Source organism: Aotus nancymaae, unplaced genomic scaffold, assembly GCF_030222135.1.
Source record: "Aotus nancymaae isolate 86718 unplaced genomic scaffold, 86718_ANA_hifiasm-v0.15.2.pri h1tg000040l, whole genome shotgun sequence".
Classification (NCBI taxonomy): domain Eukaryota; kingdom Metazoa; phylum Chordata; class Mammalia; order Primates; family Aotidae; genus Aotus; species Aotus nancymaae.
Window position 1 is genome coordinate 84,351,319 of NW_026988454.1, and position 25,876 is coordinate 84,377,194.

Genomic DNA, 25,876 nt, shown 5'->3' on the forward strand with positions numbered 1-25,876 from the left:
ATGAAACAGATAAAACAGTTGCTGCTCTGAATAAAGCTGGATTGGGAAGCCTGAATACACCTCATTTCTCACCATTCTCCATCCCTTCAAAAGTCCCCTGGATCTACTTCTCAGGAACTCTGGAGTTTGCAGAACCCATTTACAACCATTGAATTCTGTAATGATTTTTCTAAGATTTTGTTTTAGCTATATAATTGAGTTATGTATACTTTTTTTCTTGAGAATAAAGTTTGGATTTTCATAGAGGGATCATTCTTTTGTAAAGAGATATTATTACAACAAGCCTGAGTTGTAAGTTGTAGCTTTAAGATTTTGTTTTTCTTTAGCATTGTAGCAGATCTTTTTGCCACAAAAAAGTAATACTAGAAATTGCTACTTCTTAAGAGGAGTGCGTTTGAAATAATTTCTAATGCTTCAGGTTTGTTTAATATACTTTTTTGAAAGATATTTCTTGAAAATCACCTTGTTTTTTACAATATCTATCTATTTCTGTGGAAGCATGAACATTGAAACATACAAATGAGAGCTTTTATTTTAACCGTTTTGTCTCTTGATATGTCGATTTTAGGTTTTGGTTGTTCATATGCTACATTGCTTTATATTTCAATGTGATTTGGTTTTATTTTAGGTGTTTTGCTGGAGATCCGTCAACAGCTCTCTGAAGCAGTGTCGATGGGCCTATCCACGTCAGGTCTTCATTTCTGATGTTGCTTTAAATAGAAATGAAATTCTATTTGTAACGAAAGATGGAGAAGGATTTAGAGGGAGATGGTTTGAGGAAAAAAGGAAGAGTTCTGAAAAGAAAGGTCAGTTCATATATGTGAACAATACATAAAAAGTACCTTTCAGTTATCCTTTAATTTAACAAGTATTAGCTTCAGTTGACAAGTATTATTAGGTTTTACCTTTATGTATTTATCTTTTGTGATTAGTTTTCTTAATGCCTGTTTCCTATTAAAGTATAAGGTTAGTGATGGCAAGGGCCATGAATATTCTTCTATATCCTTAGCCTTTGGCATATTTCTTGGCACTCATTAAATCATCTGTAGTCACTCATTAAATCATCTGTTGTATGAATAACTCAGTTATTATGTGCTAAAACAAAATCAAGAAGGTTTGTGATTACTCAGAAAATTATAAACATATTCTTCAAAATCATAAAGCCACAGAGAAATGTCTTTTGTAAAATTTAGTGATTTAGTTATATTTCCTTCTTTATAGATTATTCAAGTCTGTAAACATTTAATGTATATTTACTATGTGCCAGATATAGGGGAAAGTTCTAATGATGCAAAAATACTTAAAATGGGCCTCTATTCTGAGGCACTCAGAAGCTTGTAGGGGCAATAGACATTTTGTGAATATTTACAGTTCACTGAGACTACTGTTAATATCCACATAATAAATTTCTTGAGAAGATAGAAATTGGAATAACTGAGTGTCAGAGGAAGATTAGTAAAGCCCCATAAGACTAAAATAGAGTGAATTTGAGAGAGTAACTAGAACATAGGTTCAACTTATGGAAGTCTTTAGAATTGTGTCTTAGTCATTTTTAGTGATCTGAAACTGAGTTCATGATCTCATGCTCTAACTTCTGCTTTTTAGTGTTTTCTATTTCAGTAAATTACTATCTTTGACACCAAGATTCCTTTACTGTAGAATTAATCAGTCATGAAATTTTGTTATTCTTTCTTGCATCTTTCCACTTTTTTCCAGATTCATTGCTATAACCTAATTTTTATCATTTTAAAATTCTTTTCCTGGATTTACAGTAATTCCTTTAATGGCCTCTTTATTCTTTGTTTACCTTAAACATTCTTCACACTACAGCCAGAGTAATTTTTTTCATGTAAATTTCATATCTTTGTGGAAAGCACTATATCCTTTGCCTTTTTAGTCTTGATTTTACTTGTAATGGTATAATCATTTGTGTAATGTCTGTCTTCCCTGCTAGATTGTGTGCTCTATGAGGGTAGGAACACATCTGTCTTCTTTACTACTGTATCACCAGACTGTTGATAACACTGTTGCCCAGTGTGGTCACTCACATATTTTCTGAATACATACAAGAAAGGGGAACGAAAGGAAGGAAGCAAATAAACAAGCAGATTATGAAGATACTAGATTTATATGTTTTTAATCCAAGTTGAAATTTTTTCCCTTTGGGCAACAGGAAGTATAAATTACTAGATTTGGGTTTTAGACAGGTAACTTTGGTTGCAGTATGCAGGATGTGTTTGTTGAAAGAGATGAAATCATAGATAATTGAGATTGATCCACCAAAAATTTTCTTTATAATACAACCAATATATTCAGTGCAAAATGTGTTGAAGAGAGGGTATAGTTCTTCAAAAACATTGAATCTATATGAAAGAGATTTCCATATTTTCCTAACTGCTTTTCTATTCCATTTACTCCTCAGTCATTTTAGTAGTGTCAATAAAGCCTTGATTAATGGTAGTTTATTTTTTTTTTTAACAGAAATTTTATCAAACCTTCATAATTCCTCATCAGATGTGTCTTGTGTCTCTGATATAAATAGTCTGTATGAAAGAATTCGACTTGAGAAACTTACCTTTGCACATAGAGCTGTTAGTGTCAGCACAGATCCAAGTGGATGCAACTTTGCAATCCTGCAGTCAGATCCTAAAACAAGGTATACTTGTGTATAATAAATTTCATTTTTTAGAAGGAACAATCACTGAATTTTCTTTTGTTTTCAGTAGCTTCTGGTGCAAATTTAATTGAAGAGCTGTTGCCAAGACCTAGAGATACCTTAGACATAATCATGTTTACAGGATAATCCAGAGGTAGAATTTGTTATACCGGGAGTGACGAATGTTTCCTTTAGTTTGCAAACTGACATTTGTTGAAAATACTTGTACATGCACTCACAGAGTTTATTTGTCTTTCTTTCTTTCTTTTTTTTGAGACAGAGTCTCGCTCTGTTGCCCAGTCTAGAGTGCAGTGGTACAATCTTGGCTCACTGCAACCTCTACCTACTGGGTTCAAGCGATTCTCCTGCCTCAGCTTCCTGGGTAGTTGGGATTACAGGTGCCCACCACCATGCCCAGCTAATTTTTGTATTTTTAGTAGAGATGGGGTTTCATCATGTTGGTCAAGCTGGTCTCAAACTCCTGACCTCAGGTGATCTGCCTGTCTCAGCCTCCCAAAGTGCTAGGATTACAGGTGTGAGTGACCACACCCCACCTTATTTGTCTTTCATACTTTATGATGTACTCTAGGTTCTCAGATTCTGAAAAAGTATTACAAATATTTCTTATGCAGTTTGCAAAAATTTCTGACCCTTGAATATGAGAATTGGCAAAAGAAGTGTGGAGCCATCTGTAAATCCCAGTGCATATCTTCTAAGTCACATGAGCAGAGAGGTATCTGGTTAGGATAAACATCAAGGGTACTATTGAAGAGGGAAGAAATTCTACAAGTAGGGTAATTATCCATCCTAGTTTGCCCAGGTCTGCCCCCTTTTTAACATTGAAAGCCTCATCTCCTTTGAAACTCCTCAATCCAAGGCAAACCACAGGAGGGTTGGTCTTCCTACTGAGAAAGGTGAAATGTTGATTGAGAAGGTGTAATTGCATTCCTGCAGTGCTGTAAGAACCAGGGTTATGGACAGTTTAGTTCTTATTTTAATTTGAGAGAAGAAACAAATATAAAAAGGAATAGAAAAAAAATGAAAGGATGATACAGTATCTAGGACTTTGTGCCATATTACTGTATTTTAGGAAATACCAAATTTAAAATTTTCTAAATTCTATTTAAAAAATTGCATTTTGGTCTGGGCGTGGTGGCTTATGCCTGTAATCCCAGCACTTTGGGAGGCCAAGGCGGATGGATCACCTGAGGTCAGGAGTTCAAGACCAGCCTGGCCAGCATGGTGAAACCCCGCCTCTACTAAAAACACAAAAATTAGCTGGGCATGGTGGCATGTGCCTGTAATCCCAGCTACTCGGGAGGCTGAGGCAGGAGAATCACTTAAACGCGGGAGGCGGAGGTTGCAGTGAGCCGGTGTTGTGCCATTGCACTCCAGCTTGGGCAACAAGAGTGAGACTCCGGCTCAATAACAAAAACAAAAACACAACAAAAAAATTGCATTTTAGAGGAAAATTGCCTAGGTATGAAAAAGCATTTCCTTAATTTTTTTGAAGCATAAATTATTTTTGTCTTGTTTCTAGCCTTTATGAAATTCCAGCTGTGTCCTCATCATCATTTTTTGAAGAGTTTGGCAAACTGTTGAGGGAAACAGATGAAATGGACAACATTCATGATGTGACATTTCAAGTTGTCAATAGAATCTTTCCTGCACATAAATATATTTTGGCAGCACGTTCTGATTTTTTTCAGAAATTGTTTCTTTCAGATGGTACTACATTAGAATGTACAGATATTTACCGGAAAGATGAAGATTCTGCAGGGTGCCATCTCTTTGTGGTAGAGAAGGTTCATCCTGACATGTTTGAATACCTTTTACAATTTATATACACAGATACTTGTGACTTTTTAACTCATGGCTTCAAACCAAGAATACGCTTAAACAAAAACCCAGAAGAATATCAGGGAACTCTGAATTCTCACTTGAATAAAGTGAATTTCCATGAAGATAATAACCAGAAGTCTGCATTTGAAGTTTACAAAAGTAATCAAGCTCAAACAATTAGTGAAAGGCAGAAGAGCAAACCTAAATCTTGTAAAAAAGGAAAAAATGTTGGGGAAGATGATCCCGTAAGAATGTTGCAAACTGTTGCAAAGAAATTTGGCTTCAGTAATTTGAGCAGTAGGTATGATAGCTCCTTTTTATCTGTTTTTGTACCTTATTCAGTCCTACTTGAAAAAATTTCCCACCCTTTTTTCCTTACTTTTCTTTGCTTTCCCCTTCCCCAGTCTCCTCCCACTTGGTCCATCCCCTTCCCTTTCTCCTTCCCCTCCTTCTCTCCCTACCCCTCCTTTTTTGGGTGAGGTACATGGATGTGTCATTCCTCCATTTGCTGGCAGAGCTATCTCTGTGGGACTTCTTGGATTACATTAATGGACAGGAAAGCCGTTGGTGGGTTTGAACTCTGGTTTGTGTATATAACAGGGATCTGGAGTGGCAGGTAGTGTGGTATGCTGGAAAGGTCTTTCAGGTTAGAAAGACATACATGTCTCTTAGCTTTACTATTCCTGGCTGTGGCAATTTTCTTTCTTTTACCTCAGTTTGTCAGTATATGAAATGGAAAAGAAAATATTTACCTCATATTGTTGGTATAGTTTGGTCATATGTAAAGTGCCTAACACCATAGTATCATACTGAATCAGATTATTTGAAATTCTCTCCTTTTTTAAGGCATTTATGTTGCTCCTGGCAGTTAAACCTTAGTTTTAGGGTGGGAGCAGAAGAGGAGTGTGTACCATGCTTTCTGTTTAAAAACAATGAAGGGGTCAGGTGTGGCAGCTCACGCATGTAATCCCAGCACTTTGGGAGGCTGAGGTGGGTGGATCACCTGAGGTCAGGAGTTTGAGACCAGGTTGGCCAACATGGCAAAACTTGGTCTCTGCTAAAAATTACAAAAATTAGCCAGGCATGATGGTAGGTGCCTGTAGTCCCAGCTACTGGGGAGGCTGAGGCAGGCAAATCTCCTTGAACCTGGGAGGCAGAGGTTGCAGCAAGCGAAGATCATACTACTACACTCCAGCCTGGGCAACAAGAGTGAGACTTTGTCTCAAAAAAAAAAAAAAAAAAAAAGTGAAAAACTTTGTGCTATGGCTTTGATTTGTTATCAGTAATATTTAATATATTTTGAATTCTAATTAGAATGGAAGAAGTATGATAGTTTGAGATACTATATTTAGATGTAAGCTAATTTGTTGGATTTTTTTTTGTTGTATATTTTTGTAGGGGAATATATATATATGTGTCAATTGTTAATTTTTATCTATCCTTGATAGGTTAGATGGAGTCAGATTTGAAAATGAAAAAATTAATGTTATTGCCAAGAAAACTGGTAATAAACTGAAGCTAAGTCAGAAAAAATGGTAAGTAAGGAAAGGAAGATTAACTTTTTATCTACATTTTAGCACATAAGTGTGGAACTAGAGCTCTGTTTACCCACATATGAAGCAAAATGTATAGGTAGATACACTCTTACCTTTTCTAGTCTTCTGCATTTCTGGAAATGTTGGGAAACTGTTGAGGTAAATTGATAAAATATTAACTGCTGAAGACATCAAAGGAGTTTATTCTTTCTGATAACTTTCTAATAGAGAGAGGAATTTTTAATTTTTATTTTTTCTTGCCTGAATTTTGTGTCTTGTTATGATTAGGCAATGTTAATAGCCCCCATACCAAATTATACATCATCATGGTGATGATTATTTCCTTTAGTATAAGAAAGTTTTAAATTTTATACTGTTTTAAATATATGGTTAAAAGTTTTGTTTTTAGAGCCGGGCGTGGTGGCTCATGCCTGTAATTCCAGCCCTTTGTGGGGCCGAGGTGGGCAGATCACTTGAGGTCAGGAGTTTGGGACCAGCCTGACTAATATGGTGAAACCCTGTCTCTACTAAAAAAATATAAAAATTAACCAGGCGTAGTGGTGGGTGCCTGTAATCCCTGCTACTCGGGAGGCTAAGGCAGGAGAATAGCTTGAACCTGGGAGGTGGAGGTTGCAGTGAGCCGAGATCGCGCCATTGCACTCCAGCCTTGGTGACAAAGCAAGACTTGATCTCAGAAAAAGAAAAGTTTTGTTTTTAGTGTTCATACTTCCTCTGTAAGTGAAAAGGTTTTGGAGAAGGATAAACTGTGGAGGTATTTAAACTGTTTGGCCCAGATTAGCTATTACAGATGAGTGAATTACAGAGACTTAAATATGGTATCACTTAGTATTATATTAGTAACAGTTTGTCTGAAATAAAAAAAAAAGGAAAATCAGAAAAAATACTTTTTGAATATTTGTATTCAGCTCTCTTTTCAAATATTGTCTTTACTGTAAGGCCCTTATTATTTTCCCTGAGGTGGAGGAAGATAAAATGTTTTATTGTATGTATTCCTGAAGGTATTTATTTTCTCCCACCTTTAAGAGAAAATTGAAAGTCAAGCCAAATCCTATAATCTTCTTCATTAAATATGTAAAGAAATTTATCTTGCTTCAATTAAAAATTTTCTTGCAGTTCATATTTGTGTGATGTGACCATGAAATCAGTGGATGGAAAGGAGTTTCCTTGTCATAAATGTGTTCTTTGTGCTAGACTTGGTAGGTGCACTTTTTTAAGCTGTTAATTTATTTGCTGTAGTATTGTTTCACTGTTCTTACTGCATTAAACTTTTTTTTCTTTTAGAATATTTTCATAGTATGCTGAGTAGCTCATGGATCGAGGTAAGATTTAAGTAAAAATCACCTAGGTTGGTACCGATGTTTCTTTTTTTTTTTCTGAGACGGAGTTTCGCTCTTGTTACCCAGGCTGGAGTGCAATGGCGCGATCTCGGCTCACCGCAACCTCCGCCTCCTGGGTTCAGGCAATTCTCCTGCCTCAGCCTCCTGAGTAGCTGGGATTACAGGCACGCGCCACCATGCCCAGCTAATTTTTTGTATTAGTAGAGACGGGGTTTCACCATGTTGACCAGGATGGTCTCGATCTCTTGACCTCGTGATCCACCCGCCTTGGCCTCCCAAAGTGCTGGGATTACAGGCTTGAGCCGCCGTGCCCGGCCTATGTTTCTTTATATTTAGTGGAAATTATGTAGTAAAGAAATTCAGAATCAGAACTTGATATTTTAGCTCAGTTTTTCATTTATATTAAAGTTTATTTATGCTTGAGGCTGCTGGAAAATAGCAACATTTAGAATTTAAAACTATTGTCAAGAGGCTGCTTAAATAAAAATTTGTCCGTTATTAGAAATGTATTCGGAATACCACTGTGTTTCTTATTTTCTGAGTTTTTTTGTTCCTTTTTCATATTATGTTTTAAAATTAAATTTAATCTTATTTTAGCCATGTGTTTTGTAAATTTTATGTTCTTTTGCATTTGATGTGATTTAAATTTTATGTTCTTTTGCATTTGATGTGATTTCCTGTTCAGGATGTTTTGTACCAATAACCCAAATTAGTATGTAATAATATTTTATTGTTTAGAATGAATTATTTTACTTTATTTTGTCTTATTTTATTTAGGCTTCCAGTTGTGCAGCTCTGGAAATGCCAATACATTCTGATATATTAAAAGTTATTTTGGACTACCTCTATACTGATGAAGCTGTGGTGATAAAAGGTATTAATAAGAGTTAGGACATTGTAGATATTTCAGATATAATGGAATAATGGTAAAATCAACATGAATCTTTACTTCTACTAGAAAAAACCATCATTGAAGGCTGAATTTATTTAATTTTAAAAATATTTATTTTTTATTATTTGTGGAGACCAGGGTCTTATTATGTTGTCCAGGCTGGTCTCAAACTCCTGGGCTCAAGTGATTATTCTGCCTCAGCCTTCCAAACTGCTAGGATTACAGTGTGAGCCACTGTGCCTGGCCAATAAAGCTTAATTTAGAATAAGCAATAGGAATGATTGCTAATAGTAAAGGAGCAGAAAAAGTTTTCATTATCCATGTGAAAATGAACTCTTGGAGAATTAGTGCTTGCTTCGGCAGCAAGTATACTAAAATTGGAACAATACAGAGAAGATTAGCATGGCCCCTGTGCAAGGATGACACACAAATTTGTGAAGCGTTTCATTAAAAAAAAAAAAAAAAAAAAGAATTGTATGTAATGGTTGAAATTAGATTTAGTAGTTCAGTTTCCAGCTACTTCTATGCTGGAGATGAATGAGTTGACAACAGGGATGGTTTCAACAAATACTTATACATAAGTTCTTTCTTACCTATTTTTTCCCTTTATGGTTACACATCTTGAGAGTGAAGGAGATTAAAAATTGTACCAGAATTTATGAAGAGAGGTCATTTATATACTTTGTTAGGCAAAACGCTAAGTTTTAGTTACAAGGCATGTTTAGTCATTGGAATGATACTAGGTGTTCTGTCATATTCCATTAGTTTTTTTAACCCCAGCTGTATATTGGGGATTTTAAAAAAGTGAAGAGACCTCTTTCTGTTTTCAAGAAACTCAATCTAGTGGAGAAGACAAATATATAAGAAAACAAATATAATCCAACAGAGTAATCCTCTAAAAAGCAGATGCATTTTTAAGAAGCTAGCCTCTGAGTCTGCCTAGGAAATCTGGGTAGTCTTGTAAAGGAGATAGAGTTTAATGAGGACAAGATTTCTGAAGATTTGTGTACTTGAGAGTAAGATAACTGAGACATTGATATGTTTTTCTCTGTTTCTTTTTAAAAATTGAGAAATTATTTGCAGCATAAAACATAACTTTTAAAGCATACAATAAGTAGTTTTTAGTATATTTAAAAACTTGTGCAACTATCATCACTATATAATTCTAGAACATTTTCATCACCGCAGAAAGAAACCTTGTACTCATTAGCAGACAGTTCCCACTCTGTCTCATCTCCAGTCCCTGGAATACCCCTTTTCTGTTTTCTGTCTCTATGGATTTACCTGTTCTGGACAATTCATAGAAATATAATCAAACAACATGTGACCTTTTGTATTTAACTTATTTTCCTTAAGTACAATGTTTTTAAAATTTATCTATGTTGTAGCAGGCACTAACACTTCATTATTTTTTATTGCCAAATAGTATTTATTGTGTGGATATAACACATTTATTCATCAGTTGATGTATGTTTGGGTTGTTTTTACCTTTTAGCTATTAGGAATCATGCTGCTATGAATACTCATGCTCAAATTTTAGTGTGGGCCTATGTTTTCATTTCTCTTGGTCGTATACCTAGAAGTGGAAATGCTGGGTCATATGTTTAATTTTTTAGGAACTGCCAAACTGCACAGTGGCTGGCTGTACCTTTTAACTTTACCACTAACAGTGTGAGGTTTCCAGTTTCTCCACATCCTTGTCAACACTTATTAATATTAACCTTTTTTATTATAGCCATCCTAATGGATGTGAAGTCATGCACTGTTGTGGTTTTGATTTGTATTTTGTTAATGACTGATGACGTTGAACATCTTTTCATATGCTTTTTGGTCATTTATGCATCTTTGGATGAATACATTATTTGGTTACTTTTTTTCTCAGTTATTTGTCTTTTTGTGATGTTGCAAGAGTTCTTTATATATTCTGGATATTAGTCCCTTATAGGATATATGATTTGCAAAAATTTTCTCTCCTTCTCGGAGCTGTTTTCATTTTCTTGGTAGTGTCTTTAAAACACAAAATCTTTTATTTTTATTTTATTTTTGAGATAGGGTCTTGCTCTGTTGGCCAAGCTGGAGTGCAGTGGTGTGGTCATGGCTCACTGCAGCCTTGGCCTCCTGGGCTCAAGTGACCCTTCCACCTCAGCCTCCCAAGTAGCTGGGACTACAGGTGTGCACTGTCATGCCTGGTTAATTTATGAAAATTTTTTGTAGAGACAGAGCCTCCCTATATTGCCTGGACTGGTCTGGAACTCCTGGGCTCAAGTGATCCTACTGCCTCAGGCTTCCAAAGTCCTGGGACTACAGGCCTATGATGATGTCCAAGTTATCTATATTTATTTGTTATTTATGTTTTTAGAGTCATATCTAGGAATTCGTTGTCAAATCCAAGGTCATGATGATTACCTTATATGTTTTCTTCTAGGAGTTTTATAGTTCTGTCTCTCACTTGTAGGTCTTTGGTCCATTTTGAGTTAATATTTCCCCCAGTCTTATTAAGGTATAATTCATAAGTAAAAATTATGTATAGTAACAATGTGTAATGTGGTGCTTTGATATATAATATGTGTCAAATATATATATCAGATATATATCAAAGCACCACGTTTACATTGTTACTATATATAATTTTGATATATACACTTCATATATATAATATATATAAAATATATATTATATATATAGAGAGAGAGATGATTACCACAATCAAGCTAATTAACATATCCATCACCTCATATAATTACCTTTTTTGTTTTGTGGTGAGTGTACTTAAGATCTAGTCTTTCAGCATATCTCAAGTGTGCAGTACATTATTATAAGTGTAGTTGCCATGCTGTCTATAAGGTTTCCAGAACTTATTCATTCATCTTAGACTCTTTGACCAATATCTCCCCATTACCCTAATCCCCTGACCTCTAGTAACTACCCATTCTCATTAAGTTAATTTTTGTATTTGTTGTGAGTTATGGGTCCAAGTTTATTCTTTTACATCTGTATATCCTATTTTTTCAGCACCATTTGTTGAAAAGACATTTATTTTCCCATTGAATTGTTTTAGCACCTTTGTAAAAAATCAACTGACAAATAAGTTTTATTTCTATACTCTTCAATTCTGTTTCACTGAACTCTCTTTATGCCAGTACAGCACTTTATGATTACCATTTCTGTGTTATAAGTTGTGAAACTGAGAAATGGGAGTTCTCCTATTTTCTGTGATTTCAAGATTGTATTGGCTATTTTGGATTTTTTGCATTTTCATGTGAAGTTTAAGATTAGTTTGCCAATTTCTGCAATAAAGGCAGCTGGGATTTTAGTGTGAATCACATTCAATTTGTAGATCAACTTGAGAATTACTGCTATTTTAAATTTAAGTCTTATAATCCATTAACACTAGCTGTCTTTCCATTTATTTACGTCTATTTAAGTCTTTAATTTCTTTCAATGATTTTTGTAGTTTTCAGTGTTTAAGCCTTGCTTTTTCTTAGTTAAGAATTATTAAGAATTTTTAATACTATTTTAAATGGAAATTTAAAAAAAAATTTTATTTTTGGATTGTCCTTTGCTAGTGTTTAGAATTACAATTGATTTTTGTATATTGATCTTGTATCCTGAAACCTTGCTGAACTTGTTCACTAATTCTAGTAGTTTTTTTAGTGGATTCCTTAGGATTTTCTATATGCAAAGTCATGTCTTCTATAAATAGAAATGGTTTTACTTACACCTCTCCAATCTGGGTGTGCCTTATTTCTTTTTCTCGCTTAATTGCCCTGTTTAGATGAATCTCTAGTACTTTGTTGACTAGAAGTGGCAACAGTGGTCATCCTTGCCTTGTTTCTGATCTTAGGAAAAAGGATTTAGTCTCTCTCTCTTTTTTTTTTTAAGAGACAGGGTCTCGCTATGTTGCCCAGGCTGGAGTGCAGTGGCTATTCACAGGCACAATCCCACTACTGATTAGCACAGGAGTTTTGACCTGCTCCGTTTCTGACCTGGGCCGGTTCACCCCTCCATATTGATGCCAAACTTAGTGCGGACACCTGATCGGCATAGCACACTACAGCCCAGAACTCCTGGACTCAAGAGATCCTCCAGCCTCAGCCTCCCGAATAGCTGGGACTACAGGCACGCGCCACCAAGCCCAGCGAGCATTTAGTCTTTTACCATTAATTAGGATGTTACCTGTGGGTTTTTTGTAGTTGCCATTTATCAGGTTGAGGAAGAGTATTGCTATTCCTGGTTTATTGAGTGTTTTTAATCACAAAAGGGTGTGCAATTTTTGTCAAATGTTTTTCTGTTTCTTAAGTTTCAAAGAACTAAAGAATGATGCTTGTTTTCTTTCCTTTTGGTCACGTGTTTATTATACTTATTTTTGTGTATTATATTGATTGATTTTTTGTATATTGAATCATCCTTTCATTTTGGATTTATTCTGCTGGGTCGTGTTGCATAATTTCTTTTTATATGTCACTGGATTCAGTTTCTTAGCATTTTGTTGAGGATTTTTGCATCTTTAATTGTAAGGGGTATAGGTTTAGTTTTCCGGTGATGCCCCTGTCTGTTCTTAACATCAGCATAATATTGGCCTCCTTATCTGAGTTGGAAAGTGTTCTTTATCTTCTACTTTTTGAAGAGTTTGTGGAGAATTATATTAATTCATCTTGTATTAATTCATCAGTTGTATTATTCATCTTTATTCAGTCGGATTAACCAATTAAGTCATCTGGTCCTGGATTATTCTTTGTAGGAACTTTTTTGATCACTAATTTGATATCTTTACTTTACCTATTGCTAATTGTTTGCCCCCAGATAAAAGGCGTTCTCACTGGGCAAGCTTTGAGTCAGGTCAAATAAAGATAAGGATTCTAGTGGGATTTTCAGGAAACTAGCAGACAGGTCAAATAAGGATACTGTTGCTCTATAACTGTTCTGTCTCCTTCTGTGACTACTCAGCTGTCAATGTGATTCCCTGTGATTGTGGAGCTGTTGATTTTCAGTACTGCTGTGGAGAAGGGGAGAGGAGTATCTGAATAGGAAAGGCTGCAGTGTCCCAAATTCCACTGTTCTTACAGAAGTTTAACTACTTTTCTTACATAAACACTTCCTAGATTATTGCAAGCTTTTGGCTGATTTCCAGAATTCTGAAAAAGTTGATTATGACAATTTTCCACAGTTGTCTCATTGTTTTTTTAGAGGAGAGTATTAAAAGCTCTTAGTCTGTCATTCCTAGTGACTTTTTCCTTTCTTCATATTTTAAAGCTGTTTTCTATTTCAGATTTTTTTCTTCTTAATCGTTTTTTCCTTTCTTGTCCTCTGTTGTTATTTTTTTCTTTCAATTTATGTTGTTATTCTGGCAGTGGCTCAGGGGCAGAACTTAGGACCCAGAAAGTTGTTTTATTTTTTATTTTTTTGAGATGGAGCCTCGCTCTTTCACCCAGGCTAGAGTGCAGTGGCAAGATCTTGCCTCATTGCAACCTCTGCCTCCCATGTTCAAGCAATTCTCATGCCTCAGCCTCCCGAGTAGCTAGGACTACAGGCATGTGCCACCATGCCCAGCTAATATTTGTATTTTTAGTAGAGACATGTTCTCCATGTTGGCATGCTGGTCTCTAACTCTTGGTCTCAAGTGATCCTCCTGCCTTTGCCTCCCATAGTGCTGGGATTACAGGCATGAGCCACCGTGCCTGGACCAAGAAAGTTGTTTTAAATTAAGTAACTCCTGTAGTTACAAAAAAGTACCCTTAGATGACAAATTTTGTTTTAAATAAGAAAGCATGAGAATATTATTTCTCCACCCTATATATGTTGTTGAAGTGTGATGCTGAGATGTGACTTTTCCCTCTTTGTATTAGTTTGAGAAGTGTTTTTCTAACAACATGAGAGATTATAAACAAGTCAGGCATTCTAGTAGCCTTCTAGACTGAAATAATCAATTTAAGTTGGCCATTTTATGGTCCTGGTGTGAGCCAAGACATTTTGGTGTAATTTTGTCAGCTTTCTACTTAAAAATTAGAAATATATTTTGATATATTTACTTTTTATTATAGTTGCCCTTTCAACATTTAAAAAATAATCTTAAATCTCTTTTCTAGTGTCTTAATTACTTCAAATTTTTTTTCTAGGTATAATGTTTACAAGGAAATAAAGACTGATGTTTGTTTTCTTTTTTTAGAATCTCAAAATGTAGATTTTATTTGTAGTGTTCTTGTGGTGGCTGACCAACTTCTTATAAAGCGATTGAAAGAGATTTGTGAAGTAGCATTAACTGAAAAACGTGAGTAATTATGTTTTCAGGTTCATCAAGGATTACTGTACTTTATTGACTTTATGATTCCACTTATGGTAAAATAGACCATTTTTTTGGTACCAAGAAAACCTGCCAAAGTATGTAAATTATTACATGCCATCATTTGGAAATGAATTCTTATTTTAGAAATATGTGAAAATATATATGACTTAGAATTAAAATGTAATATTTTTATTGAAATGTCATAAAACCTTTAATAATAAAGATGGTGTCAAATAATTTTTATGTTTTTAATAGAGATGGGGTTTTACCATGTTGGTCAGGCTTGTCTTGAATTCCTGACCTCGTGATCCACCTGCCTTGGGCTCCCAAAGTGCTGGGATTGCAGGCAGGAGCCACTGTGCCTGGCCTATTATTTGCAGTGATTTTTTTAAATGCAACTTTCCTATTACATATCTGAACAAAGCACATCTCTTTTTTTCTTGAACTCTTCTTTCTTGCTCTTTCATTATTTTAGTTAATTTCATGGCTGACCTCCTGAACACTCTACTTTGAAATCCAAAATTAGTTTTTATTTGTTATTTTGGCCCTGACACTCAAATTCATTCATCTGTCAAAACTGATTCCTCTTAACTATGTTGGCCATGTTTTGCCTACCTTTGGGTTCTCACTGTCACTATGCAGTTGAGGTCCCTGTTATCTGTTCCTTCTGTGTAGTGTCACAGTAGTATTTTAAATGCTCTTTTTCCCGTCTTCTTCTGTTTCTTTATGTTTTCTGTAGGAGGTATTATGTCTTCCCCTGTTTACATATTTATTATTGCTTACTCTAGAATAAAGGTTAACTTTCCTTAGCTTCCACATGATAGCTTTTTTGGCTTTCAAATCTTATATGTGTTCTGCTTCATTGCTACTTTAGGAAGTGTGAAGGGAATTCCTGACAATTTTTTCTAATTCGTACTTGCTAGGAGTTTGTCTTGGCTTTAGCTTTTTTTTGTTTTTTTGTTTTTACTTTTCTTGAGCACTGTAGACCGTCTTCTTGATTATTAAAAAGAGAACAACAGCCCTGATCTTTTAAGCAAGAAAAGAAAAATATTCTAAAATAAAGGATACAGCATACAACAGGTATAAGGTATACATGTAGGTGATATTTTACACTTGTACAGTTGGCTTTCCTGGCCTTCTTCTTTGATGTTCTTTCATGGCTGCACAGTTGCCTTTATTAATTCCTTGATGTTCCTAGAACCTAGGAAAAGGAGGCTGCCACCTCTTTTGGTTTCTGATTATTAGGAATATATGGACACTTGTTCCCAAATGAACAACTCTAAAGAAGTTTTTGTATGATCTAATTTTTATTATTTCTTCCATTTCTGTGTTCATCATTAGTTGAATATATAGGTTAGTCAGGAGTGAGGCAGAGACCATTATTGACTGCAGTTGCAACTTTTCGCAGAATTACAGGGGAGAAAGAAAAAGAAATGCAAGAAGCCAGATATAGAAAACAGCTGTGTTCCTCTATTGGCTGGTACTGATAGAGTAAGTAAGAAAAATAGTGGAGAGAACAGGAAGCTGAAAGTTACCTATTATGTAGGTAGAATATTCTGGGAGAGTCTCTAGGAAAATGAGTACTTTGTATATAATGTTACTAGGATTGTAACTAAATCCAGAATCTTTTGCATAGTGTATCAGATTTTTCACTGGCATGAAAAATACTGTAAGACTTTGATGTACATATTTTCAAAATATGTATATATTTATATACTTACATAAATACCCACATACGTTCTGATAGATAATATATTTTATAGAATTATCTCATCAGTTTTTCTTAATTTTATATATTTTAGTTTTATGGAAGAGGAATAACTGCTATGTAAATGAAAAGGAAAATTGTTCATTAATGAAAGCTTTTTAAAAATATTCAGAAAATGTTAGGTGGAAGATTGTCAGTTTTTGTATCTTTTCTTTTGGGTGGCACTATGCCCTTTCTGTGTTTTGTTTTGCTTAGAATATTCTTGTGTGTTAGCTTATTTTTCCTCATAGCCAATGTTTTGAAATTACTTTGGCATACTGGGATAGAAGAGTTATATATTTGCCCCAGTATTAACTTATTTTTGACAAGAACATATTTTTTTCCTTTGTTCTAAATGTTCAAATCTTACAGCTTTAGGCATAAATGTATTTTAGTTTGCTATAGTAACATGCTTTTCATCTAATTTTGCAAATCTTTTCTTTCTTTGTAGTTACCCTGAAAAATGCTGCTATGCTCCTGGAATTTGCAGCAATGTATAATGCAAAACAGTTGAAACTGTCATGTTTACAATTTATAGGATTGAATATGGCAGCTTTACTTGAAGCAAGGTAGGTGAGGTGCATATGTTGTATCGTTGTTGCAAAATCGGATATTTATATATAAAAGCAGATATTATTAGTGATTTAAATGTGAATAATGATGTTTACGTGGATGGAAAGAACTTGATAAATGCTGATGATTTAGAAGTTATATACATTTTAAAATTAGAGTTATTGAAAACTTTTGAAATGTTAACAGTGATCTTTTAAATGAAATGAATTTATATATTTTTAAATATAAGATCAAAATCTTATACTTATTGTAAAGTCATTGATGAGAACATGAAAACCCAGAAATTTTGAGATTAGAGTTCCTGGTGTCAGTTTTCTTTTAAGGCTTCATTGTCTAGTTTATTTTTACATTTTATTTCAATAGTAATGACTATTAACTATGTGCTAGACAGTATTCTAAAAGCATTACACAGGTTAATTTAGTTAATTTTTATGAAAACTCTATGAAGTAGAAAAGATTCTTTGTACATTTATTCATAACAGTTGCTTGAGGCTTGGTGTGGTGGCTTATGCCTGTAATCCCAACACTTTGGGAGGCTGAGGTAGGTACCAGGCTGGCCAACATGGCAAAACCCTGTCTCTAATACAAACAAAAAAAGTAGCCGGGCGTGGTAGTATATACCTGTAGTCTCAGCTACTTGGGAGGCTGAGGCAGGAGAATCACTTGAACTTGGGAGGCAGAGGTTGCAGTGAGCTGAGGTTACACCATTGGACTCAAGCCTGGGTGACAGAGTGACTCTATTACATACACACACAAAAACGAGTTGCTTGAGTTTTATTCAAGATAGTTGTGTAATATGTTTGCTTTGCTGTGTATTTGAAATATGTAATGTATAACTACATCTATTTCCAAAAAACTGGTATATATAATGCTTAAAAAATAACTTTGTTACTTATTTGGCAATATGAAATAACTACATATGTAAACATCTTGACAGGTATTAAGTCACTTGAGTTTTAAGATAGAATTTTGTATCCTATATTTTAGGTCTTTTGATGTTTTAAGTGATGGTGTTTTGAAGGATCTTTCTGAGTTTTACCGAAAAATGGTAAGGTTTATGTTTTAAGATTTTTGTGGGTATATTACCAGCTTTAGCAGATGAGCAGTATATTAGATCAGACTTATCAATGGAATAATTTTCTAGTGACTTATTTCCTAATGACGTTAGGATCTTTTATAACTGAGGATATAGGATTCCTTTACAGATCTCACTGATAAGTATGATAATCAAAATTAAAGATACTTAATAATAAAGTTAATATTTATTAATTTCTTTTTTTTTTTTTTTTTTTTTGAGACGGAGTTTCGCTCTTGTTACCCAGGCTGGAGTGCAATGGCGCAATCTCGGCTCACTGCAACCTCCGCCTCCTGGGTTCAAGCAATTCTCCTGCCTCAGCCTCCCGAGTAGCCGAGACTACAGGCATGTGCCACCATGCCCAGCTAATTTTTGTATTTTTAGTAAAGACGGGGTTTCACCATGTTGACCAGAATGGTCTCGATCTCTTGACCTTGTGATCCACCCATCTCGGCCTCCCAAAGTGCTGGGATTACAGGTGTGAGCCACTGCGCCCAGCCTATTAATTTCTTTATAAGTGAAGTTACTGAAAGCTTCAGAGTGAGTCTTTTGTTATTTACCAAAGGTCAGGACAGTGCAAAAACAGGAACTCATATGATCCCTAAGAAATGGATTAATCTATGTTTAATAATAAAGTGAAACTTTTTCTCAAGTTTCTTTTTTTACCAGACTTATGGAATAAAGTTTTTATTGAATTGAATCAAAATTCAACCCCCTCTTGTAAATTTAGGAAGTTATTGAATATTCAAGGCTTTTCTGTTAAATATTAATAGAAATCTATAAATAGAAAATCTAAAATATTTTCATATTAAAAATGGAATATCTTACAAAAACATCTTTAGGCTGGGTGTGGTGACTTATGCCTGTAATCTCAGCATTTTGGGAGGCCAAGGCGGGAGGTTTGCTTGAGACCAGGTGTTCCAGACTAGCCTGGCCAACATGGCAAGAGCCCCATCTGTCCAAAAAAGAAAAATTCATAGATTTTATATTTGAAAAGTGACATTTTCAATTCTGCAGATTCCAGCAATGGATAGAAGGGTCATTACACCATATCAAGATGGACCAGATATTAGCTATTTGGAAGTAGAAGATGGAGATACCTTTTTGAAAGAAGAAATAAATATGGAACAAAATTATTCGTAAGCTCTGTTCTCTCTTTTTTTTTCTTTTCCTCCTTTTCTTCCTTCTTATCTCCATTGTGTTCCTTCACTCCCATCTTGGACATGTGACACTTTTGTATTGATATTGGAAGATGAAATTGAGAAATTCTGATATAAGAAATAGGTATTTATGTTTATTCTTAACCTTAGTATAATAGAAAGTAAATACGTAACTAATATCTGTAGGACTATCAAATTTAAAGTATAAAGATAAAAAACAAAGTAGCCGTTGGGTTAAATAAGTACATTTCTCTTAGTTACCTCCCTAAACTCTGCTGAAATTATGTTTGTTTTTTCCTAGGGAAACTATGTTCAAGAAGGCAAAAACAAAAGCTAAAAAGAAGCCACGAAAACGTTCAGATAGTTCTGGAGGTTATAACCTTTCAGATATTATTCAGAGTCCATCATCTACAGGTTCGTGGAAAATGAGCACATATTTCCAGTTCTAATCTTCTATGTCTCTATTCATATATGCCATGTGCTGGGGGTACTGAAATAGAAAACAGTCCTTATGGAGGTACCAAAAGTGATAGTGTATTATGATAAGCATTCCAATTGAAGTTTGCTCTGGGAGCACAAAAGAGGCACCCAAACAAGTCCTCTTAGAGGAAAGTAATGCTGAGCTGGGGCTTGAAGAATGAAGTTATCTAAGAAAAGGAGGCAGATAAATGTATTAAGCAAAGGGGGCCATATTCCCAAGCTTAGTATCGAGAGAAAGAGTTGCACATTCCTTGTGCATACAGTTCAGTATAGGAGATAGGTTGGATAGGGTCATATTTTGGAGGGTCTTATTTGTCAAACTGAGAAATTTGTTTTTTATTCTAAAGGCCATGGGTGGCTGCTGCTGAATTTTTAAAATAGGGTGTGTGACTGGATGAGATTTGTTCTTAGAAAGACCACTCTTTCTTGGGCGGCATAAGGGTTTAGAGGTTGACAGAATATGACGGAGATAACTATTAGCATGTTGATTCAATTTAAATATGTCATTGCTCCAAGTAAGATGCCATTCATATGCATAAGGGGTTTATAATCTGGTAGTAGAATATAAAATATATTTAGACATTATGTGAGCCTGTTAGAAAGTAAAGGCCAGGTTACATAGTTTTGCTAAAATATTTTTCCCCAGTTTTTTCGTTTTGAAAATATTTAACTTACTGAAAAGATGAAAGAAAAATACCATGAATACCTATGTACATTTTATTCAGATTTATTGTTAACTTCTCATCATATTTGCGTTTTCTTGCAGACTCGTTGTTGCTTGCTGCTGCTTCTTTCTTCCGTGTGTTACACACACACAGACACATACACAAACACACACACTCGTTAATACAGAGACTTGAAAAAAAATTGTTTCACTTGGAATAAGTTGTAGACATGATACTTTTCCCCTGAATACTTGAATATGAATCTTTTTAGATGGGAATACTCTTCGACACAACCACAACTACAGTACCATTATCATACCTAAGACAGTTGATATTATTAGGGTTAACTAGTATTACACTCCATATCCAGATTTTCCTAATTGTTTACAAATGTTTTTATGGTCTATTTTGTTTTACCATTAACAAAAAAGCTAGTATTTTGTAAAGGTTCATATTATCTTTGCTTATTAGTATCTCTTTAGTTTTTTTTAGCTAGTATAGTATCCTTGTACGTTTTTGTTTCTTGCTTTCTCTTTTCCGAAAGGTCAGGTCAATTGTGTTACAGACTGTCTCACATTCTAGATTCATCTGATCTAGATTAAACTATATACATTTTAAATAGTTTCTTTAGATAAAACATGAAATATGACTATAAAATAATGAGACTACAATATGGCTTTCAGAAATGGTAGGTTACTCTTGTCTGTAGCACTAAGACATAACCTAGTACAGTTTCTACTAACAGTACTTCATAGTCAATCAGTGATATACAAACAACTTTGAAAAGTAGAAGAGTACATTGTTTTGTGTCCCTTTGGAAAAAAAAGCTGTTAGAGGGCAAAGAAGAAGGATTTTTTTTTTAATATGTGTTACTGAGATGCTTCAGAAGTGCTTGATATGTTCACTAAAACTCAAACGAATAATATGAAGAATAGTTTTAGATAACATAACGATATAAAAAGGATAGATACTATGCCTAAAATTTATTTATGAAGCACTGGAAATGGCAATCAGGAGACCTAGAGGCATATCTTAGGATTTTTCTAAATTTAAAATTCTGTGATTTTGTTTTCTCTGTTGTATGAATTACCTTTAGTCTTTAGAAGGAGGCAAGGGTGGATTGATGAAGGATGAATAATGGATAGCCAGTCTTGAAAGACAGTCACCTAAACGACTTATGGAAAAGCAGATATTTGGTTTTTTTTTTTTTTTTTTTTTTTTTTTTTTTGAGGCGGAGTTTCGCTCGTTACCCAGGCTGGAGTGCAATGGCGCGATCTCGGCTCACCGCAACCTCCGCCTCCTGGGTTCAGGCAATTCTCCTGCCTCAGCCTCCTGAGTAGCTGGGATTACAGGCACGCGTCACCATGCCCAGCTAATTTTTTGTATTAGTAGAGACAGGGTTTCACCATGTTGACCAGGACGGTCTCGATCTCTTGACCTCGTGATCCGCCCGCCTCGGCCTCCCAAAGTGCTGGGATTACAGCCTTGAGCCACCGCGCCCGGCCTTGGTTTGTTTTAAATAATGTTATTGTTACCATATACGTTAGAATCTTGGAATTTCAGAGCTAGAAGAGACATGAAATAATTTATGTCCCTTACTTTAAATCTAAGGAAACAAATGCAGAAAACATAAGTGATTTAAGTAGTGAAAATGTGTTCTCCTAATTCCAGGTCCATGTTTTTCTGGTGTACTGTTCTTTTTATGGTGAAGTTATCTGTAGTCAAAGATAACTGAAAGGTTAAATTTAACTGGACTCCAAAAAGACCTGTTAAGGAAGAAAATTTGAGTATGAGGCCAATTTCATCAAAGAGGGTTGCATAAAAGCTTAACATTTGTGTTGATCTTAAAGTTAGACAAACAACGTTCTGTGAAACTGTGTTTGACCAGAAGTAATTGTTGGCCACATTAATCGTCTTCTTTATTTCTGGATTTATTTCTAACCTAACTGACTTTTGAGAGTATTCTAAAATTAGATGTATTCTCTTAGATGAAAATTTGCCAAAAAAGTATAAAATATATTTAAAAATATAAAAATATTCAAAAAGATTGTGTGGAAAAAAATTTTTTTAATGTTCTTTCCAAATCGCAGTGATAACAATAAAAGAAACATTTAGCTTGTTAAGGTGATTTACTTTAAAGTGAAAAACACTTACCTGAATGTATAAGAGATGGTAGGTTTTATTTTTAAATCAGTTATACACCTTTTAGTTACAACTTAGATAACATCTTTATTTTATCTTATTTTGGTACTTCATCTAGATTCTAATAAATTTGAAATGTGTGGAAATGAACACCTGACTCTAAGCAAAAGTTTGAACCTGGATACCAAGTGTGGCATGGGGACAGGCATTTAGCTTGCCTAAGAGAAGAAATGATATATAGATTTCACAACAACCCTCTTGCTTCAAGTGAGCTCTCAGTCACCAGAGATTTCAGGGAAAAACACTCAAACCAGCCACAGTCATCTTCTGCAGGAGCCTCTGCAGGAGCCAGCAGTCAGCGGCTAAGTGAGAGACAGAAAGGCCACAGATTTCCTCCCACACAGAATGATGGGTGCAGGGACCACTGTACCAAGAGGCAGATGAGAAAGGGAAAGGGGAGAGGTCTGGACTTTAATAATTGAGGACAAGAATGTTTTCAATCACTTTTTAAAGCAGATCCCAAAGAACTATCTTTCTCAGGTTCATTACACAATTAGTATGTGATTGTAATGAATAAAACTGTTGTTTTAAAATCTCCTCCATTTCAGTTTTTCACTTAAACTGATTTCTTTCTCCAGGTAATTTGAATTATTAAGATTTTTGTACCATCAATATAATTTGAATGTTATTAAATCTAGGTAGATGAAAGCTTTTAGTGCTCTGTTTGGTTTACTGAATGTAATGCATATATGTTTAATGCATGTGTGTTTACATTTCTTTTAATTTCATGTTTTAGGATTCTTAAAGGCTGGTAAGACCAATTCTATGGAATCTCTTCCAGAGCTACTGACATCAGACTCTGAAGGAAGCTATGCAGGAGTGGGTAGTCCTAGAGATTTACAGTCTCCTGATTTTACAGCAGGATTTCATTCAGATAAGATTGAGGTTTGTTTTTTAAAGCACTACCTCCTTATCTTCAGTTCTTAGGTTTATAGATAGCTTATCTTTAATATTTCCTTATTTTTGCTTTAGTTTTAAAACAGTCTCCAGGTTGGTATATAAGAATCACACAATATAGTGTTAGTTTTCTTAAATTTGCGTAGCATTTCTAGTTTTATAGATTTTAATGGCAATTTTGAGCCCTTTATAGTGTTATTTCTAATCTTTCTGCAACTAAAATATAATGTTGATATAAAATATAACTGTACAGACATTGAAAAAAAATTTGTAGCTAAATTATTGAAATTTATCTTGTGAAATGTCAGTTAGCATCAGTTAAAAATGGTTTTGAAAATAAGCCTACTTTCAAATTTTCCAGACTCTTTCCTTCAGGGTATTAACTGGAGCAAAACAATTTGGAAATGATTGAGTTCTTCTCCTAGTCTAGCACAATAAGCTGCAGGATTCCTAGGCTGATCAACTCTGGGGAGGGCATTTCTTAGACACTCCTTAAAATTTGATTCCATAGTTGTTAATTAATTAAATTTCACTTAAATAAATTAAATAACTTAAATAAATAAAATAAATTAAATTTAACTTAATTAAAAAATGTGTAACTTAATAGAGATAGAGTCACTTTTCCATAACTCCTACCCATCCACAAAACATATTGGAACTTCTAGGAATTCATGAGACAACAGAAATTTACCCCTTCTTTTTAGAGTCTTCTAGTCATCAAGGATTGATTTGATTCCTTTTTTTTTTAAGACAGAGTCTTACTCTAGTTGCCCAGGCTGGAGTACAGTGGTATAGTATCAGCTCACTGCAGCTTTGATTTCCCGGCTCAAGTGATTCTCTCACCTCAGCCTCCAGAGTAGCTAGGATTACAGGCATGCACCACCACGTCCAGCTAATTTTTTTGTAGTTTTAGTAGAGATGGGGTTTTGTTATGTTGCTGAGGCTGGTCTTAAACTTCTGGGCTCAAGCAATCCACCCACCTCAGCCTCCTAGAGTGTCAGCATTATAGGCATGAGCAACGGTGACTGGCCAGGATTTATTTTTTGTTTTTTAAATGTAGGATGGAAGTTTGGGGGCAATTTATATTCACACTAAGTTGGTCTGTAAGACAATTGAGGTTTAAAGGAAGGCTAAGGGCTTATTGTGAATGATTTGCAATAATAGAAGAATCTATCCTGGCAGTGGAAATACCATTTTAATAACTTCCTTGACCTGTTATAATAGTAATAGTTTTAGGGTTCCTTTTGAGATGTCAGTATTATTTGACTTTAGTTTTATTCACCGTACTTTACATCAGAATGAATTATATGACTTTTATAAAAAACTTTCATTTTGTTTCATACTCAAGCCATGGATATTAATTTTAAAATTACTGCTTTGTGTCTTATTGTACAACTTCTATATATTACATGTTTACTATTTCTGTAGAGATTTAATACACAAACTGGTTTCCCTAAAAATTATTCTCAAAGCTCATAATAATTCAGTTATAGTCAGTAATGTGATTTGAGAGTTGGCTAAGGCACAAAACTGTAGAAGAACATGATTTGGAAATACTAGATGGTTTATTGTCATAAGATTTTACTCTTCACTGTAATGTAACTAGCATTTATTAAGTACCAGCTATGTGTTAGTTACTGTACTAGGTGCCTGTTAACCTTTTTCTATTTATTTTTTCTCTCCCCAGGCGAAAGTCAAACCATATGTTAATGGTACATCATCTGTGTATTCTAGGGAAGATTTAAAACCATGGGAAAAGTCACCAATACTTAAAATATCTGCTGCACAGCCCATTCCCAGTAACAGAATTGATACTACCAACTCTGCCAGTTGGGTTGCTGGTTCTTTCAGGTAGGATTTTCATTTTATTCTGTAACTGTTAATTTGAGAAATAATCGTTCATTTTTAATCCAATTAAAAATTTCAATGGTGAACATTTAAGAAATATTAATATAAATTTCTCATGCACAGAAAATTGCCTAAATGCCTACAAATTGCTAACCAGCTATAATAGGCTTCCCCCTCAACCCCAGGCAAAATTTAGTTGCCTTTGTATTATCATCAGTGAATAGTAGCAAATACCGTATTTTACATATATATAGAGAGAAACTTAATATCAGCAGTTATTTCCTAGATAATATATATTGGTTAAAAATGCTACACAGGAAGACCATTTTGTCAGTGATAGACTTTATCTCTTATAGCATGTGAAGGGGTATTTAAAATTTCACAAAAAACATGTAACTATTCACAGTTAATTTTCAGAGGATATTAATTTGATGTTATATAGTCCTTTTAACTTGCCTATGTTTTATATATATTTTTCTTTTATTTAGAAAAGTTAATTGAAGGCCGGGCGAGGTAGCTCATACCTGTAATCCTAGCACTTTGGGAGGCCAAGGTGGGCAGATTGCCTGAGCTCAGGACTTCGAGACCAGCCTGGGCAACATGGTGAAACCCCATCTCTACTAAAGTACAAAAAACTATCCAGGCCTGGTGGTGTGCACTTGT

General features: G+C 34.6%; 1 protein-coding gene and 1 non-coding gene across 4 annotated transcripts in view; both read left to right on the plus strand.

The window, feature by feature from the left end:
- The window catches only part of IBTK (inhibitor of Bruton tyrosine kinase), an 82,375-nt gene that overhangs the window by 32,714 nt on the left and 23,785 nt on the right, over window positions 1-25,876 (plus strand). For 2 of the 3 annotated variants that reach the window (XM_012468852.2, XM_012468854.2), the window contains exons 10-23: window positions 629-806; window positions 2,482-2,656; window positions 4,197-4,799; window positions 5,947-6,033; window positions 7,168-7,250; window positions 7,336-7,373; window positions 8,169-8,265; window positions 14,450-14,551; window positions 16,765-16,882; window positions 17,874-17,934; window positions 18,979-19,100; window positions 19,423-19,535; window positions 23,205-23,353; window positions 25,053-25,216. In XM_012468852.2, the coding sequence (XP_012324275.2) occupies window positions 629-806; window positions 2,482-2,656; window positions 4,197-4,799; window positions 5,947-6,033; window positions 7,168-7,250; window positions 7,336-7,373; window positions 8,169-8,265; window positions 14,450-14,551; window positions 16,765-16,882; window positions 17,874-17,934; window positions 18,979-19,100; window positions 19,423-19,535; window positions 23,205-23,353; window positions 25,053-25,216 (2,090 nt within the window). The remainder of the gene's footprint in view (window positions 1-628; window positions 807-2,481; window positions 2,657-4,196; window positions 4,800-5,946; window positions 6,034-7,167; window positions 7,251-7,335; window positions 7,374-8,168; window positions 8,266-14,449; window positions 14,552-16,764; window positions 16,883-17,873; window positions 17,935-18,978; window positions 19,101-19,422; window positions 19,536-23,204; window positions 23,354-25,052; window positions 25,217-25,876) is intronic. The other variant, XM_012468853.2, reaches the window with a different exon arrangement.
- On the plus strand, window positions 8,635-8,737 carry LOC135268494 (U6 spliceosomal RNA). The gene has a single exon (XR_010336809.1). It is a non-coding gene; the product is annotated as a U6 spliceosomal RNA (small nuclear RNA).